The 18,414-nt window shown below is 41.7% G+C and overlaps 1 protein-coding gene across 1 annotated transcript in view; it reads left to right on the forward strand.

The window, feature by feature from the left end:
• si:dkeyp-14d3.1 (transmembrane protein 132C) overlaps positions 1 to 18,414 on the forward strand; it is a 141,550-nt gene that overhangs the window by 110,999 nt on the left and 12,137 nt on the right. The window contains exon 5 of the mRNA XM_056419477.1: positions 13,248 to 13,391. Within this exon, the coding sequence (XP_056275452.1) occupies positions 13,248 to 13,391 (144 nt within the window). The remainder of the gene's footprint in view (positions 1 to 13,247; positions 13,392 to 18,414) is intronic.

The raw sequence follows: 18,414 nt of genomic DNA on the forward strand, positions 1-18,414 counted from the left end.
TTAAATAAAATGTATTCTGTTTAATTTAAACATGTTCCTAGAAATTACAGTGCTCCTTCCTTTTTTTTAAAGGGTATATGAACTGAGCTGCCAATAATGAAACTAGCAGTGGCAAATACCAAGTGTGCAACCATCAATTGTATGGATCATCAACAATTCTTGTGCAGAAAAATATGCATGTCTGTTTTCTCCGGGAGGATACGCAATCTCTCAGGACTTATTGTGTCTCCAGCCGTGGAGAACACTCTCTCAGATGGGGTGGAGGATGAACACAAAGATATGAGGAGGTGTACAAGACGTGCTGTAGCCTGTGACCCAGACAGACGACCAGCCTCTGAACCGGTCTGACTCTGAACCTCATCAGCTAAATTGGATGACAATGGAGATTATTTATATAGTGAAAGCTGGTTTACACAATGAAACAAATGGCACGAACAAAATCGCTGAATTTGCTGAGCTGACATAAAGCCACATTAAGAGGGGAGGCAAACACGACCTCTGCCTCAATGTAGGGGGCTGAAAATGGAAGATTATAGAGCTAAACTAGCGTAGCTATATGCTAAGTTTAATAATGGATTAAAAATCGATATGCTCAGTTTAATAATGGGTTAACACGATAACGCGAACGTTTTAATATGCTGCTAACTTGTACACAGTAGAAGGGATTTTAATGGCTAACTATATATCATGTAACTCAATTAACCTGATATTACAATTATTTGCTAAATTTGCAAAATCAATTAAGGTCAGGATAATTTAGGCAGTAGAGATACAGATGAATAGTGATTAATATGTACAAAAGCTGTGTGTGTGTGTGGGTGTGGGTGTGTGTGTGTGTGTGTGTGAAGCAGCTGCTGCATGTAGGCTGTTAACATACAGCGTTCCTGCAAAAATGAATGCACTGTAATTTTTAGATATCCCATAAAATCAATGTTGTATGTAATCCACGTAATCATAAACCAGGAAGTATAAAGACGGCATGAACCCACAGAGAGGTGGATGAGTCAAACAAAAACCTCTTCCGCCCTTGAGACCGGTGTTCATGCCCTGAGTGACACGATACGTCGGTGCTGATTTATTGTCACAAACCATACTTGAGAGATGCTATTCCCTAGTAATTTGAACAAAACCAGTTCAGGCAACAAAATAAGCCGAACTACGTTGTTTCCTGTGAAAAGATGTTGATTGGGATAACTGTGTTTCATTTTATTTTGCTTCACCATATGAACTCTGTTTTTCTACTTATTTCACAAGTACTTATCCCACACAGATAACTTCCCCTGGTACTTAACACACAACACAAATACATATACATGCAGAAACATTCAGAACTCATTACCTCCATCTGTTTCCCTCTGTCCACTTTTCTCTCTCCCTCACTCTTATGCACACACACACACACACACACACACACACACACACACAGACAGGATATAAGGCTTTTGCAATCTATCTGCATGCACCAATATGAGAGAAGCACACAAGCGAGAAAGAGGGAGGCTGAATTAGATTACTCGGGATCACTGTGGCATGAAAGGCCCACAGATAAGTTCCTCTCTTCCCCCTGCCACACTCCTCGCTGATAGAAAAGAGGAAGTAATGTAAGAGGAGTGCCGTCAACCCCCCTTACACAGACACACACACACACACACACACACACACTGACATCACCCTCCACCATCACCCTCTTGCCTCCACCGAAGGGAAAACAAAATCAGCTTTTCTGATAGAAAATATTTTTTCTCCACAAAGACCTGAAGTCACTGATGGAGTAGTGAAGATGTAGATGTAGCAAAGACTTGATGTACGTAATGTGGGCGTGCAGCATATTGATAATCACATACCCAGTAACAGTTATCTTCACAGATGGTAGGGATGTAGTGGTTGATGTCAGATTACCATAATGGGTCAAACCAATCGTGCTACATGAGAATGTAATCATGGAAACCCGTGCAGAACAGTGGTCCGGCCCTCATAACTCAAAGCTCTCTGCCCGTTGCAGATCCAACATCATGCTCTGCTCCAGACTGTTGGAGGTAATCTTTCTCCAGATTTCTTCAGATGTACATCGAGGAGAGAAAAAAAGAGTCAAAGTTAACTGACCATAAGACATGTTCCACGACTGTGAGGTTAAAATTACGAAGCCTTATAAAAGGAAATGGATCTTTACATCTGTTGGCCTCAGAGTTTCAGTTTCCTTTAAGCCACAAGGCAGTCTTGGAAAAGCTGTTTGATTCTGACCATGTTCAATTATGTGGAAATCTCTGAGACTGGCTACTCAGCATTCAGAAACAGGTATGAAAAGTTAATGTATCAAAAGGGATGAATTACCTTTTTTAAAAACATGTTTGATAGTTTGTTGAAATGTAATACCATTCTGACTGCAATCAATTCATCAAATGCACTGATGCAAAAAGATAAGCCCGTCCAATCAATTCATTTGGCCATAATGTTACGAGTGAACTGACTACCTGCCTGTCTGTGTTTACTCTTCTCTTGCTCTCATTGCTCATCCCGGAGATGGGAGTAATTATTATAGTCACGTTTATTGTTTACGCTCAATATGATCATTTTAGCAATATTAGATCACATACAGTTAACGTTATTACAATACAAAGTATTGCTTTATAGAAATTTGAAAGAAATACAATTATCTTGCTGACTTTATAGGTACTTTCTAGTAACTCCGTGTAAAGATAAACTAAAAAGCCCTTTTTAACGTAGTCGTTTTGGTGACTATCTTTTGCAACAGTAGATCATTAATGTGATCAGTGATGTTGACATTAAATGAAGGCTCCTGATGAAAGAAAGAGGGAAAGAAGAGCAGAGGAGAAACAGACTTAGAGGAAGAGGGGGTGTTTATAGAGATAGGGAGGAACAGAGTTCTTCTAAGTGACTTCACAGAGCATGCTGTAGGCCTCTGTTGACACATTAGCTCTCTGGTTTTGCTCTGGAAGGTACTTTCTTCTTCCATTGGCACTAATTAGTATAATAAGCTCGCTCTATTTTGTTGTAGTGGAAAAGCTGCTGTAATTGTGTTTTGACCAGAATCAATCTAATTTTCTGGATGAGGAACCATAGCTGATATCATACAACCAGGTTGTGATGTAATAAACTTAATGACTATTATAATACGGAAGCTTATTTGGGGTTTGATCACATGTATGGCCTATTACTTTAATGGCTCCTCCGACCTGTTCCCAGCACATTTATGTCATGTTCTAAATTGCTGCGCCCTTCCTGGAATGGATTATCATAAAAAGGTATTTTTATTTTTTATTGCATTTCCTCAGCCAAGTGATGGGCTCTGCCACAGGTGACACATCTGAGAAAGGAGCGACATCGTTTGAAAAAATTAAACTCCCCCCAGCTCTCTTTGAAGAGGGCTCCCCCTGCATGTTGCCACAGACCCACCTGCATTGGGAGAGCTCAGAGCTCCGCTCACCACTCTGTCACCAATTTCAAACCGCGCAGCAGGAATTCCGAAAATGCAGCAATTATTCAAAAAGCAGAAAATGAAAAGAGTACTCAAAAGTTTTAGTCAGTTTAGAGCGAGGACACGCCTCAAAACTCTTCCTGTCGACTGTAATAACGCGTGCCTCCTGGCTTGTCTTCTCTTCTCAAGCTTTTTTCTTCTTCTTGGGGGATCTGTTCCTCTATTTCCCACACCTCTTCTCTATGCCTACACGGTTCTGCTTGCTCCAGAGAAACATACATTAATATATGAACACTATAGATTAATTGCCTCCCTTGTCACCCTCCGCCTCCTTTCGTTGGCATCCTCTGTTTCACTTAAGTGTGAAAGAGACGTGTTTTTTTGGGTTATCTCGAGATGGATCTTAACGGCGGTAATTGGATGCCTGAGCAGATTCCTCAGCACAGTAGGAGGCTGGTCCATTATCTGTGACCATCGTGAAATAATACGCTCCTGTCCAGGCTGCCCTCATCATCGTTACCCATGCTTTGGATGCCTGGTGATGGAGAGGGAGCAGCAGGACGGGGCATACATCATATGTGGACTCATCTGTCTTCCTGTTCCAGCCGAGACACCAAACTGTGCTCACTCACACGAGCGTTCTCGGGCAAAGAGATGAGGAGAAATTAAAGCAGCCGTTTGTATTCACGTTCCGCTCCGATGTATCGCTAAACAATACATCATCACCCCGGCCCTCTCCGGCCACTTGTGCTCTCACATGATAAAGTCATTTATCAAGATCCTCCAACGAATGTTTCATTTTACTGCTTTCGATTCCATTCTCTCTGCTGCGATGCACATCTTCTCAGCCAGACGACTTAGATCTTGGGATTCATTTATCAAACACATCGTTAGACATACAGACACAAGCACTCATAATACAGCTAATCCTGCAGAAATGCCACATGAACACACGTAACATCATACAAGCTGTTAATAAGAAGAGCACGTACTGTCCATCATGCTTGAACGTACCTGATTTCAGTAATCTAATAACCTCAGCCACTCGGTCCTACTCGTGCTGAGTTCTCTGTCGCAGGTCCCTGCTGTTTGAACGGGATAAAATATTGCATATTTTTTCCACAGCATGAATCATAGGGTTTACTATAAGGGGTTGATGGATGGACCCCAAAGCGAGCCGTCCATTAGCATCTACCACAGCTCAGAGCCTGCTGATGAAGTGGTTGAGACTTGCACAATATGCACGTGATGTACAACATGTAATGCTAATTAAGACAACCGATTGTGACGAATGTTCACTTATTCCAGAACATGATCGACCTTCTTGGCTGTTTATGCCTTGACATTTTCCATATTCCTTGACCTTTGTCATCGCAGGATGTAAAAGGTATTTGGAATGACTGGCACTCTTTTTCAATGCGAATGCATGTCGGGTGACAAGTGAGAAAGAGAAAGGTTGAACTTCTCTACCTTTTCATCCCACCGATGCACTCAAAAGACTTTCAAAAAGACACTGAGGTGTATTGGTTAATTCCTCAGGAAGACGATCTACTGTGAACTGCTTCTGTAATTGAAAGTGAGTGGGATGGGTTTGTTGCCTTTTAACACACACACCTACACAACCTCTCTTGTGCGGTATGTGATTAGAGATTGAGAGGAAGTTACTGCGGGAGAAACTACTTTTCAAAGCTCGCTCATTATGGTTACATCAGTCACCTTTAAGTCATCCCACAGTGCTGTTGAAAGCAGGGAGGTCAAATCGCTTGTTGACTGTGCCGTTGACATTCTCAGATGATGACCCACAATGCCTTGTGTGTTTAAGGCATTTGTGGAAAAGTTTATTTTGCTTTGATAACAGAAGAACCTGAAGACCTTTACCCTGAATCACTTGTATTCTAGTTTCTATAATGTGATGCTCCGTCAATGTACATGCTAAATGGACCTGTACTTGTAAAGCGCTTTTTCTAGTCTTCCCGACCACTCAAAGCACTTTCCCACTACTTGTCATCATTCACTCATTCACACCCATTCATACACTGATGGCAGTGGCTAAGGTTCCACCTGCCCACCCTTCAGGAGGAACTGACGGGGTCTGCACACATCCATATCTCACACCTCGGCATAATGGTTAACATCCCACTTCCCTCTCTGGCCGAGTTCTCGTCGTTCTGACTTTAATCTTGGCACATTGAGGTTTGAATGTGTGTATTTTTGTGTGTGTTGATGGACTCCACAGTGGAGCTGACCTTTGTGATCCTGTGTCCAGAGGGCAGCTAAGTCAAGCTTAGTCAAGCTAAGCTGCCAGTGTGGATCTCGATCACTGCCGGGTGAGAAATCAGAACAGAGATCAGGAGGTCATCTCTCACAGGCATGGTTGGACTCTTCATCGATCGGCTCAATGTGATAGATATTGGGCTGAAATTGAGCAGCCGGGCAGAGGCAGGTTTGTTTCCTTGCTTTACAGCCTTCAGGCCTGGACTCAGTGGGCAAACAGCAGGGGCTCCAGTGAGATATCACAGCGCCGGAGCCAGCTTCAGGCAAAACCCCCGCCAGCCCCCTCCCCCGAGTCCCTGCCGCTCTTTCACTAATCTCTAGGTGAGCACAGAGCTGGCGCCTGGCCTTGATTCTTCTGGTGCCGACTAAGACTGTTGTTGAAATTCACAAGGGACGATGTATTACAGGTACCTAATTCATGATAATTGCCATGTTTAATTTACAAACTCCTTTCCTCAGCATGAGGACCAATCAATGTCCACTGGACTCTAGAGGCGTCCCTTCAGGTCTCTTTTTAAAATTAAACGATGGATCCTCCGGTCAACTAGTTGCATTGTTGACAATTATTTATATGTTCAGCAATCCAGTACACAGTATAATTAATATTTGGCGGGGAGGATTTGTCCTGTCAGAAAGTTGTCATGGTGACAGTTCCCCGCTGTCAAAGTTCACCCGTAAATCGTGTGCGCTCATGAATAATATACAGTTGAGAGCATTTCAATGTCACTAAAACATCAATACAGTGAACTGTCGTGTGAATCCTCATGCAAAACTGACAAACACAGCTCAAATGAAGAGGAGGGACTTCTTGAAACGTCATTGGTTGCCCTTCTTTTTTAGTTTCTGAGGGCAACGATACAACATAAATCTTTCCACCACTAAGTCCATTGTGTGCTGTGGCACTTTTTCAGGATCAGTGCCAGTCATGTTGTCTTCAGGTGTTCTTTTACAATCACACTGGTCAGACATTCAGATGAAGTTTATTGTTTTATTTCAGTCAGATACAATTGTAGTAACTCAAGATATTGAATATTTAAAGTGTGGAGTTATACCTTTAGATGTTTGCAGTAAAAGCCCTGCTCTTTCGGGGACTTACGAGAATGTGACCGGTATTGAGGATTCTGTGGGAGATTGGATCCCCCCATAAAGGAAGAGATCGAGATTTTGGGACATGCAGCTGCTTTCTGGAAACTTCAGCCAAGAATTAGTAAAGCAAATAACTCCCTGTTTTAACACTTGTTTTAAATTAAACCGATGAGAGAGAACATTCAGTTAGCTACCTGTAGAGATGCTGGTCATTTTTGTATTTTACCTTAGGACAGAGCCGTAGCCGTTTCCACTTGTTCTCCGACTTCATGCTCAGCTAAGATATTTTGCTGCTGACTGTAGAATCATATTTACCATTCAGAAAGCACATCAAGATGAGATTGTGATGGAGGAAGCCATGGAAGCACACTCTATTAACAGCAACCTGTAATCTATACCCGTCTATAACAGAAACCAGGCTAACAATTCAGCTCATTCACAAATGTTTGTGTAGTTGACTTCCACGATGTACTTTGATAGGGAATGAAGTTTCCTCTCAATAATGTTCCCGAATTAATTACTGTCCCGATCTCCCACCTGCTTTGTATTGTTCCAAAGCGGGAGGTTTGTGTAAACGAACGCTCGTCGGCGACCCCTCCGTGTTACCGGTGCTCGGAGTGTTGAGAAGACTTTTGAAAATCGGCAACGTCGTCCCCAGACATGCCTGCCAATTTCGATGCACCCATTTATCCTGTCCATATGATGCTTCCAAAATCTCCCATTACCCCGCTTTTCAAGCTGACACTTTGGGGGGCGGATACACTATCAAAGCAGCCTTCGAGTTCGACTTCTCCCTTCCAGCCACAGCCAGCAGTAATGAGCAGATCAGATCTCTGACAGGTCGGCACCTCAGACAGGACACTGCCAGTCACTGGGAACGGGCGCTTTGTGTGCACCGTAACGCCGCCACCTTCATCCAGTGAGCCGGGAAGAAGAGGTACGGGAAGACTGGAGAGGAAGTGGCTCATTGTTGGAGGAACAAAGAGTGGGAAGAGAAGAGAAAAGAAGGGAGCAAGAGAGAGACCCTCATTAAAAGGCAGTGTGTTGGCTTCACAGCCATCCCACCACTTCAATGTGCTGTCATGCAGTGATGTATCGCTCTGCATGGCGCTACCAAGGCCTTTATTCCCACTCTCCTCCATGTTTCTAGTTGCTAGCCAATTAAACGCCCACTGGAATGGAAGAGAAGAAGTGCCACATTGAGCATTGCACAATGTGGAGAAAGAAGCTGATGAAAGGACGTGCCTCTTTTAGTCGGCTTAATAGCTTCAGGACATTGTTTGAGTGGCGTTTAATGTCGACAGCATATCATTCACTCTTCCCTCTACTCCCATTTCAGTCTCCCTGCACTTACGCATGCCATATCGCCAAGGGATGAAAGTGTTTATCGGAAGTGGGATAATTTCCTTCAGAGTAGTCGAATATCATAAAGAGGGATTCATTGTGGTGGTAAAAGCACCCAATTAGATGAGTTGGTTGTAGTTTAGTTTATACTACCCAGAGTTGTGATTTTTTTAGGTCATCTTGCTTCAGGACAGCCACGACAATAAGCGGCTGACAGGAATACACACTAAGCATAGACACTGTGCGCACCACCCTCTCTCTCGGCACCATGAATAATGCAGGCTCTAAAATCCCCAACTCAACACTGGGCTTGACCTGTACATTTGTTGTTTGTATAGTCAGGATGGTGAGGCCAGAGTTTAGATGTGTTCGTGCTGGGTAGAAGCAGAGGCTAATGGCAACAGCAGGTCGGGCAGCAGCTTAGCTACTTCTCATGCTACCCGTGTCACTCAGCTGACACCATAAATCTCACTTATTTTCAGATCCAACCGAGACACAGGCAGAAATTACGGCCCAGAACACATTACCAGCCACAGCAGTGTGCTGAATGCTAACGGAGGGGGAAAGAGAAAGGGAGAGGGGGAGAGGGAGGGAGGGAGGGAGAGGGAGAGAGGTAGAGGGAAAGAGAGAGAGAGAGGGAGGGGGAGAGGGAAAGAGAGAGAGAGAGAGACTTTATAAAGCAGTCGGGCAGTTCTCCCACAGATTATTGACCACAATATGTGAGACTTTAGGGGACAGATTTTCCAGCAAAAACAACTGCATGTTCTTCGTTAAAGCATTTCTATGTGAAGTGGTATACAAATTATCATTATTATTCATACTACCTGGAGAAGAGAGAGAGTAACCACAAGGAGGATACATGGCAATAGGGAATCACAGAGGGATGAGACGAGTAAATGTCTGCTGGATGCTCATTTTTACTCCTGCTTACCATAGTGTCACCTTTCAACAATACAGGTGCATAAAATAAAGGATGAGGAGGCAGCAGGAATAATGAAATAATTTAATAAAGACATTTTTCCTGACAAGCTGAATGTCCGATGGCAGTCAGGAAACAGGCAGCAACCTAATCCACCCAGCCACAAGAACTCAAAAAACAAACATGTGAAACATGACGATGAAACAGGGGAAGCACAAAGGGATGAAATACACAAGTGGAACTAATCCGGACGTTGCAGGAAATCACAAAGGTGGGAAAACACACAAAGATAAGAAGGAAAACCAAACGTGACACATGTGGAGTGAACTTTGAAAGAGAAGCAGGATACAAACAAAAACCCTAGCATTTACATTGAGCTCTTTTTAGAGACTACTCAACTCCTCATTTGCTTGGTGTGCGCTATTTTCAGATGAGTATGTTAAGTTGATATACTGCGACCTCATCACTTGGTTAGATTGCCAATCAGCCATTGTGAAGACCTCAGGTGTCCCGAAAGCTCCAGGTTATGTTTGTTTTAGTTACCTTCGCATTGAAAATGCGGAAGGTTATGTTTTGATCGCCGTGTATTTATTTATTTATTAATTAATTAATTAATTTATTTATTTGTATGCGTGTTATTCACAAAACTCAAAAAGTATTGAACCGAATCGCATGAAATTTGGTGGGATGATTGGTTATTATCCGGGGACCAGTTGATTAGATTTTGGGATCGATCGGGTCAAAGTTCAAGGTCAAAGGTCATGAACAGGTCAAAATCTTCTTGAATCGCATGAAATTTGGTGGGATGATTGCTTATTATCCGGGGACCATTTGATTAGATTTTGGGGTCAAGGTCAAGGTCGTGGAAAGGTCAACATCTTTTTTTTACCATAGCACGATACATTTTTGTCCAATTGGCATGCAACTAATGCCAACATGTTCATAATTCAATGCCCAATCTTGTGATATGCGAAGGTATGCGCTCTACCGAGTGCCCATTCTAGTTGTAAATGTGTTCAGTAATACTGTATACATCACAACAGACACATCTGAACTGGAATCACTGGAGCCTCAATGTAGCATCTGCATCATAACATATTCGTAGACCTTATACTATAAAAGGGACCCTAAAACGTGGCAACATGGTGGCACTATGGCTCTTGTATTCTATTTAAAGAGCACATTGGCCCTAAATATAAAAAAGCAATATACTTCACTGTCCCCTTGGATGGTCAGTAGCCATGGGGTTGTGTAGGCGATATAATCCATTCAAATTCTATTGTGCTTCTAAAGAATATTGCATGGCGTGTTATTTTCCAATAACAGTTTGTCATGGATCATTTCATAATAAACCACTGCCACCTTAAACAATAGACAATAATTGTGCCTTCAATGAGCACATTACAAACAGGAACTTTAAATGTGTGTTTTTTTTATTTGATAGAAAGAGAGCTTTATGACAGAAAATCAAAAGATGTGTTTAGCTGCAACTGTCATGGTCTGGGCTGGGCTCGTTCCCACTAATTGACCGGTGCAGCAGCAAGCCATCCTCCAATAAAGCTCCAGGCTTGATATTCGCCAGCCATTCCTCCAGCCTGCTTGCCAGATCCCAGTCCCTGGTTATTTCTTAATAAACAGTCTAAAGCCATCTCTGCTCTCAGTGTTCTGCTCTTGGGTCCAGCTCCACAAACATTATGACGGCAACACATCTGCTTCTTTTATTTTCTATTCAGGCTGTTTGAGTCCAACATCATGTTGATGAACCGCATCTGAATACTGTTCCATGGATGGTATCAAGGGTTACTATTGTTTTTTATCGTTTTTGGAGTAAATTCCCACAGGAGGCAAGAGAACAGGACATTTAGTAACACTTGTTGCACCTTTTCATTTTCTATAATTAAGGAACACAAAAATAAAGCAGCTACAGAACTAATGTTTTCATACATTTTGATGATATTCCCCTTTTCAGTATCTGGCGCCTCATGTCAGAAACTCATTAATCTCTGACCTTAATAGAAACTCTCATCGGGTCACAAACATCTTCTATCCCACTCTACTGAAAGACATTCATTCACGTAACACTGCAGGTCTCCATTCTGTGTTTAATTGCGCTGTTTATCTGAGTGTTGGACCATCGATGCATCACTGTGGGATCCTGCTGTGACTTATTACCGCCAAGCCCTGCTCTCTGATGCTCTTAACCTGCTGGTCATCTCCAGCTGCTGTAATATAACACTGGCCTCTGCTTTCGCCAGGTCCCAACCATTTACCTCATCATGTATTATAGAAGACCCTCTGGAAATGGAGGAATCCCAGTAGACACAGAATTAATTTACAGCAACTCTCGATTTTAAGGGGAATTGAATCAAAGTCAGAGGCACAGGGAAAGGGAGAGGGGGGGGGGGGGTGTTTCTATATCACACTGTCACAGTCTATAAAATTGTAATGAAAAGCCATTTGAAGATTAAGTGTTTTTTGGGGATTCACAGCTATCTCTTGGCTCAACTAATAATCATTTCACTCCAAAGCTGACTGGTCTCAGTAATTGATGCTGACAAACCACCAGGTTCCTTTCAACCAAACGTAATCCTTTTTGTCTTGTCACAAACACAAGGGGAAGTGTTGAGAAACCGAGTTAAGAAGGCAGTGTACAAATCGTGTGTACTGCCCTGGTGACAATGGGATTCCCATGAATGTGCTTATAAAAAGTCGGACACTGTAGATTTGTCCTGTCTGTGCTTGTCAGGTTTAACAATATTATTCAAAACAAATGTGACAATTTATTCAACAGGGATCACTCCTCAGTAACACAATAACAGCTTCCTCAATAGGAAAGCACTGGTATGTCTTCAGTGCTGGCAAAGCTTCAATATAGTGCCAAAATAAAGGTATCTTGAGGTTCCTTCACATTGAAATGAAAGAATTCAGACCAGAGTTTTTCCCCTGTGCAATTAGCTATGGAAGTCATTTCAGTTCCACAATGGCAAAACAGCCATTTTCCTTACACAGTACGAGTATTGAGACTTCCACTTTGACCTCCAAGGCAGCTATTTACTGAACTGCCCAGGGGTCGATAGCAATCTGTCTAATTGAAGAGACATTTTTCCAATCCAATGTGGCCTTAGAGAGAAAAAGTTAGCTCAAACTCATCTTAATTGGCCCCAGTTATGTTCTGTGACAATAGTGGTGTGTGTGAGAGACTGTGCATGTTTAATGAAAGGTTAAGATATATGTTCATCGTGATGAAGCCGGGCCATAAAACTTAAAGAACCATGGCTGTCTAGACTGCTGAGGTACCTCTAATACAGCTCAGTGGTACATTTCAGCCTTAGTCCGACAGAGCCGGTGCCTGATTGGCCAATAAGCAGTAATTTAATCTAAGTAGTAATCTAATTTACACAGAAAAGCATTGTAATTATAACTTCTGAGCATAAGAGAACTGCAGTCAAGTTTGGACATTATCATGAAATTAATGTGATCTGGTGTGGTTACGGTACCTTTCGAGGTGAAATAAATTAGAAAGCTGAAAGAACTCAGTTTACTGAATTACATGTTTCCATTCTGTGAAGATTATCCAAATGCAGAGCACAGTTTGTGCATTTCTCCCCAGTAAACTGGTGGCATTACAAACTTCTGTTCTGCAGTTTGTCAGCGAGCTTGAAAACGTTCAACCCTTTGATCTCGACTTCAGTGAGTAGAGCAGTATTGTTCTTGTGTTCTATCCCCAAATGTTTCCTGGTACCACTTGTGTTTTCTGTGTGTACTACACTTTGCATTGCTGTTAGAAAAGCCCTTCATCGGTAAAATGTACCACTTATCATTTATGCATGAGTCTGATTCTATATGTCCTCTCCAGTGTGTCCAACCTCCCTGTGGTCTGGAGATGAATGCTTTAGGGCAGAGGGTTTGCTGGAGCTGTTTCATTTTCACATTGAGAATAGAAGCCAAGCATATGACTGAAGTCCAGCTGAATTAAAATAAATACATCAACTTGTAGCCATCCACCCAGCAGTGGCTCTGATTAAATAACAGTTTATAATCACTAATTGAATGCTGCAAACCCTCCTTAGCTCATTTCCAATACTATGTATGTTCTTCCTGAGCTGGTAATCCCAATTTATCGGTTATTAGACGGTGTTGGATTAGAGACACTGCTGTGCTCACCTGTCCGCTTCTTTCTTCCTCCAGGACTCTGAGATTCTGAACACCGCCGTGCTGACTGGGAAGACGGTGGCTGTCCCTGTGAAAGTGGTGACCATCGGAGTCGACACCTCTGTCACAGACGTCTCCGAAGCAGTCAAGTGTCGCACGACAGACGAAGACGTGGTTAAGGTCAGTTGGATACATTGACGGAGAAACGAGCCTTTCCATCCACCTGTTTGTGCACATTTGCGATTTGAAAAATACAATTGTAATATCTTCGAAAAAGTTATAACGCTTGGCTGAAGTGGAAAAGTTGGTTTATTGAAAAAACTGAATGGATGCCAAGTGCAATAAAAAGAGATCTGGGGACCAAATAAAACCCCAAAAAGGACCGTCACTCCGAAGAGTGCTGGTTGTGTCCTATGTGAAACAGGCGTGAGACACGGCGGTTCTGAAACAATGCCAACATTCCTGGCGACTGAGATGAAATAGGTTTATTTAATGACTGACACAATGCAGGTTCTGTTTGACAGACAGTGAATTAGAGCTTTGCGAAAGCAATACTGTGCATATTAAAAATGCGACAGATGAGAAGATGTTCTATGTTTAGCACGTCTATAGAAATCCTTCAGAAAGGATAAACAAACACGAGCAAACAACATGAAAGTGTACGTTTGATATGCAGCGCTGACAGGTTGCTCAAGTGTTCTTTTATTTTTAGAGCCCCTTTCAAACCCGGGGCACAAGGCACAACAGAGGGGAAAGTCGTTTATAAAGTTGAGCCCTGGTATCAGTGTCTTTGCGGTCCAAAAAAACAAAGTCGCTCTCCAACAGAATTCCAATGACTTTTTAATAATCTGCAGAAAGACTCAATAAAAACCAGAGAAATAAATCACATCTGTCTGTGTTCTGTTTCCAATTATAAGTGGCTGAGATGTTGCTGGGTATAGAAACCGCACCCTGCTGTGTCAGGGCCAACTTTCAATTGTGTTTGAATCTGTCAAGTTCAGACTGGACCGGATGCAGCAAATCAAACGGAAGTTATGTACACCAAAGAACAACAATGAAACAAAACCATGAGCTAAAGGAGTGGAGGATATTTTGCCACAAAGATCCACTGTATGGTGTCTGATGTTTGAGTGGTGGTCATGGTAAAGTGAGTTTAAGAGGGACACTCGCTGGTGCTCACTCAGGGAAGCTCTCCTCTAATCAAGCCTGCGATCGTGTATACAGGACTGTCTCAGAAAATTAGAATATTGTGATAAAGTTCTTTATTTTCTGTAATGCAATTAAAAAAACAAAAATGTCATGCATTCTGGATTCATTACAAATCAACTGAAATATTGCAAGCCTTTTATTCTTTTAATATTGCTGATTATGGCTTACAGCTTAAGAAAACTCTAAAATCCTATCTCATAAAATTGTAATATTTCCTCAGACCAAGTAAAAAAAAGATTTATAACAGCTGAGTGTTTGTCAAGGCTCAGGAAACCCTTGCAGGTGTTTGAGTTAATTAGACAATTCAAGTGATTTGTTTAATACCCTACTAGTATACTTTTTCATGATATTCTAATATTTAGAGATAGGATATTTGAGTTTTCTTAAGCTGTAAGCCATAATCAGCAATATTAAAAGAATAAAAGGCTTACAATATTTCAGTTGATTTGTAATGAATCCAGAATGCATGACATTTTTGTTTTTTGAATTGCATTACAGAAAATAAAGAACTTCATCACAATATTCTAATTTTCTGAGACAGTCCTGTATATACATGACTAATCTATCTCATTTTGACCCGGGGAATTAGTGAGAAGTAAACACAGAGCGACATTAAACCGGCATAATGAATCACTGTGCACAACAAATGATGCTCCTACAGACTCGTGACCTTATAATTGCTGTGAAATGTAAATAAATACCCTGGGTCACGTGCTTTTTCTTTCAATCTCTTTGGTAATTTCTCTTCTTGAAACAAATGTTGCCTGACATGTAGGCTGAAATAAGACTCCACATGTTGCGCTTTCTGGTTTTGTAGTTTTGAGTTCAGGGTCTATGCTAATTGCTTGGTTCATGTACTGTGTTGACTGTGGGTGTATGTGGGTGGGTTTCATAACACCACACAACTGTACATCTACAATCGCGCTATACTTTTCGATATTGCAGCTCTATACAGTTAGACATTTTCTAAGACTAAAAGCAGCGTGATCAATGACCTTATATTACACTGGGTCACATGACTTGTGTGTGACAGGGGTCTCAGGTCAAGGACAGCAAACACCCGTCTGAATACCAGGGACAGAAGTCCACAAATGGATGTGAAGCTCTTAATCGTGTTAATAGACCAACATTTCCACACGACTGTGTCTTAGAGAATGGACAACGACAAACTGTCAATGGGGGCAACTTTCATATGGGGTGGAAAACAACCACGAGTTAAGATGTCCACACTACAAAGGCATAACAATAAAGGTGGCCTCTCAGTACCAACATTTAAATATTATTTTTGGTCTTTTGCTTTGAGACCAATCTCAATTTGGTTGAACCCAGAGGCATCGGCCTCTTGGAAACCAATTAGGGAACATCTTGCCTCACCACGTAGGTTAGAGGACCTGGTTTATTCTAATATGCCGCCAAAACAAATTAAACTCTCACTTGGCCCAATTATATCTTTCGCACTATTAACATGGCGTATGGCTGAAAAAGAGACCAAAGAGCTACAAGAAACTGATTATGGAAAATAGAGGAGTAAAATATAAAATAATGTTGCTCGGTGGATGTTTTAATAAGCAATACTAAATGTAAATAGCTAACTGTCGCCATACCGCTTTAAGAGATGACAATGCTCTATTGGTATATTTGTTATTTCCTTTTTAAATATATAATTGTGTCTGTTTCAAATATAGAAAGATCCGAACATTATGCTTTTTCGGGCATAAAGCATGTTTTCGTTTGGCTCCACCTTTGGCTCCTCGTTTTTTTTTGTAAAAAAAAATATTTCTATTAATTTTAAATAAAAAATCAACACCACAAAGAAATTATTCTGTTACGTTATTATTAATGAATTTTTCAGAATAAAGTTAGCCATGGACTCTACTTCATCATGGTCATGTTATGGGCTCCTACATCCACTTCTTTTAAGGGAGCAGGGCTTTTAGAATATGGACGGACCTTCCCGTTGCATTAAGTGAGTGCTGTATCTTACACGGAGGAGTCTGCGCGGCTTAATTGCTTCAGTCAAGCCGACCGTGTGTACAAACCACAGGCTCACCCCACCTCCATGCTCCCTCCTCCCATCGCTCATATCTGCCGTGGCTTGTATCCGTCTGGTGAGTTGTTAATTTCCTTGGCTACATCCAGAGACAGCCTTAATGTGCTCTGTAAGTATTCTCCCGCTCGCTGCCTAATGCGTCTGATTAAAGTGGCAGTGGATCCTCCTGGATGTTTATGATACTTTGTGAATCAGAATGACGGAGTTTGTAATTCACAGAGACAGTCCCACCCTCGGCCACAGCGCACATCCTGCTGGCAGGGTGTGCGAGGGGTGAAAGGGGCTGCTGATTAATTCAGCGTGTCTTTTTCATGTTAAAATATTGATTCGGAGCTACGTCGGCCAATGATGCAGCCCAGCATGAAGGTGTGAGTCTGTCAGTGTAATGTGTTGAGAAGGCAGCCGCCATGTTTGACATAATTGTTTCCTCTTAGATTATTTGGGAATAGATCAAAGAAATGCCAGCAGGCAGTTCATTTCCCCGTCATGGGACATTCTGTATAGCAGAACCTCGATGCTAATAAATCCCTCACTCATTACACGCTCTTCACCTAATAGCCTACGAATAAGAGTACACTGACTTGATGCAGCTTGATGTGAATGTCGCAAGACAAATAAGACCAGTAGGCATAACTATATCTGACAGCAACATCGTTTTTTATTGATCATCCATATCATTGTTAGATTCGGTCCGTGAGCCTCACATGGAGCCCAGTCGCATGTCGTCTCGCCTGCAAGATAACGCTCGTTGCAGCGAGAGAGAGAGAGCGAGACAAACGGCGAGGGGCTGATAACGAGCATGACTCTTCTGACATCTTCATCCGATCAAACCCACTCTCACACTGGAGGATCTGATCCATGACCGCCTGGAGCCGGGGAGTGTTGGGCTGTATAAATGCATGAGCAAGGCACGACTACTGCTGCACGTGCGCTCTGTTCTACTCATTGGCTGTAACAACACGATCCACTGATCCTCCAGTCCTTAGCACGAGTCCTCTGACGGTCGGCCCGCAGCGTGCCTTCAGCTTTCTCACGCGGTTTTTTGAGGGGATTCTTGCCTTGAGTCCACTGCTTTTGTGAGCGTGCTGTTGGCTGGGAAACTTTTATCGTCACCGCTACTGAAGAAAGAAGTTTATAGTTGAACAGAAATTGAGAAATTAGTATGAATGTCATTTAGATGTTTGAGTTTGACAGCTTGTAAAAACACAGTGATGTGTTCTGTTGGGAGTTCAAGACGCCACACAGCAGCCTTTAGTTTGCCAACAGACGAAAGTGACGAGCACCTTCACACAATACGAAGTGTTCGGTCTTAAATAAACTGTCTTCATGCTATTTCTACAAATATGTGCAATTTATTTTATTTTATATAAAATATGTGTGCAGTATAGCTGCAGTATCATAATACACATTTCCTTACACAAAAGGGAAAATATTTGAAATGTCAGTTTGACTTTAAAATGTCATTTATTTCCAAATGATAATAGGCACCTTGATTCATTGTAGAATTGTAGAAATATCGTTTATACTACACTCATAATGCATGATTGGGAGAATTAATGAATTCCATCAGGAAATGATGTTCATATTTTTAACAAAGAAGAAGAAAAGACTTAGATATGTTGCACTATTCAAATGTTCATGTAAAGTATAAACGTGCATCATATTAATGTTTATACATTGAAGGGAATCAACTGGAACGTCTTTGACGACTGTGTCACTGGTTCTTTAGGACCACAGCACAAAGTGTACAACCAAATGAACTCAATCTACAAAAACCTGCTTTTATGTACACTACCGTTCAAAAGTTTGGGGTCATCCAGACAATTTTGTGTCTTCCATGAAAACTCACTTTTATTTATCAAATGAATTGAAAATTGAATAGAAAATATAGTCAAGACATTGACAAGGTTAGAAATAATGATTAATATTTGAAGTATTAATTTT

This window comes from Pseudoliparis swirei, chromosome 7 (genome assembly GCF_029220125.1).
Source record: "Pseudoliparis swirei isolate HS2019 ecotype Mariana Trench chromosome 7, NWPU_hadal_v1, whole genome shotgun sequence".
Lineage (NCBI taxonomy): Eukaryota > Metazoa > Chordata > Actinopteri > Perciformes > Liparidae > Pseudoliparis > Pseudoliparis swirei.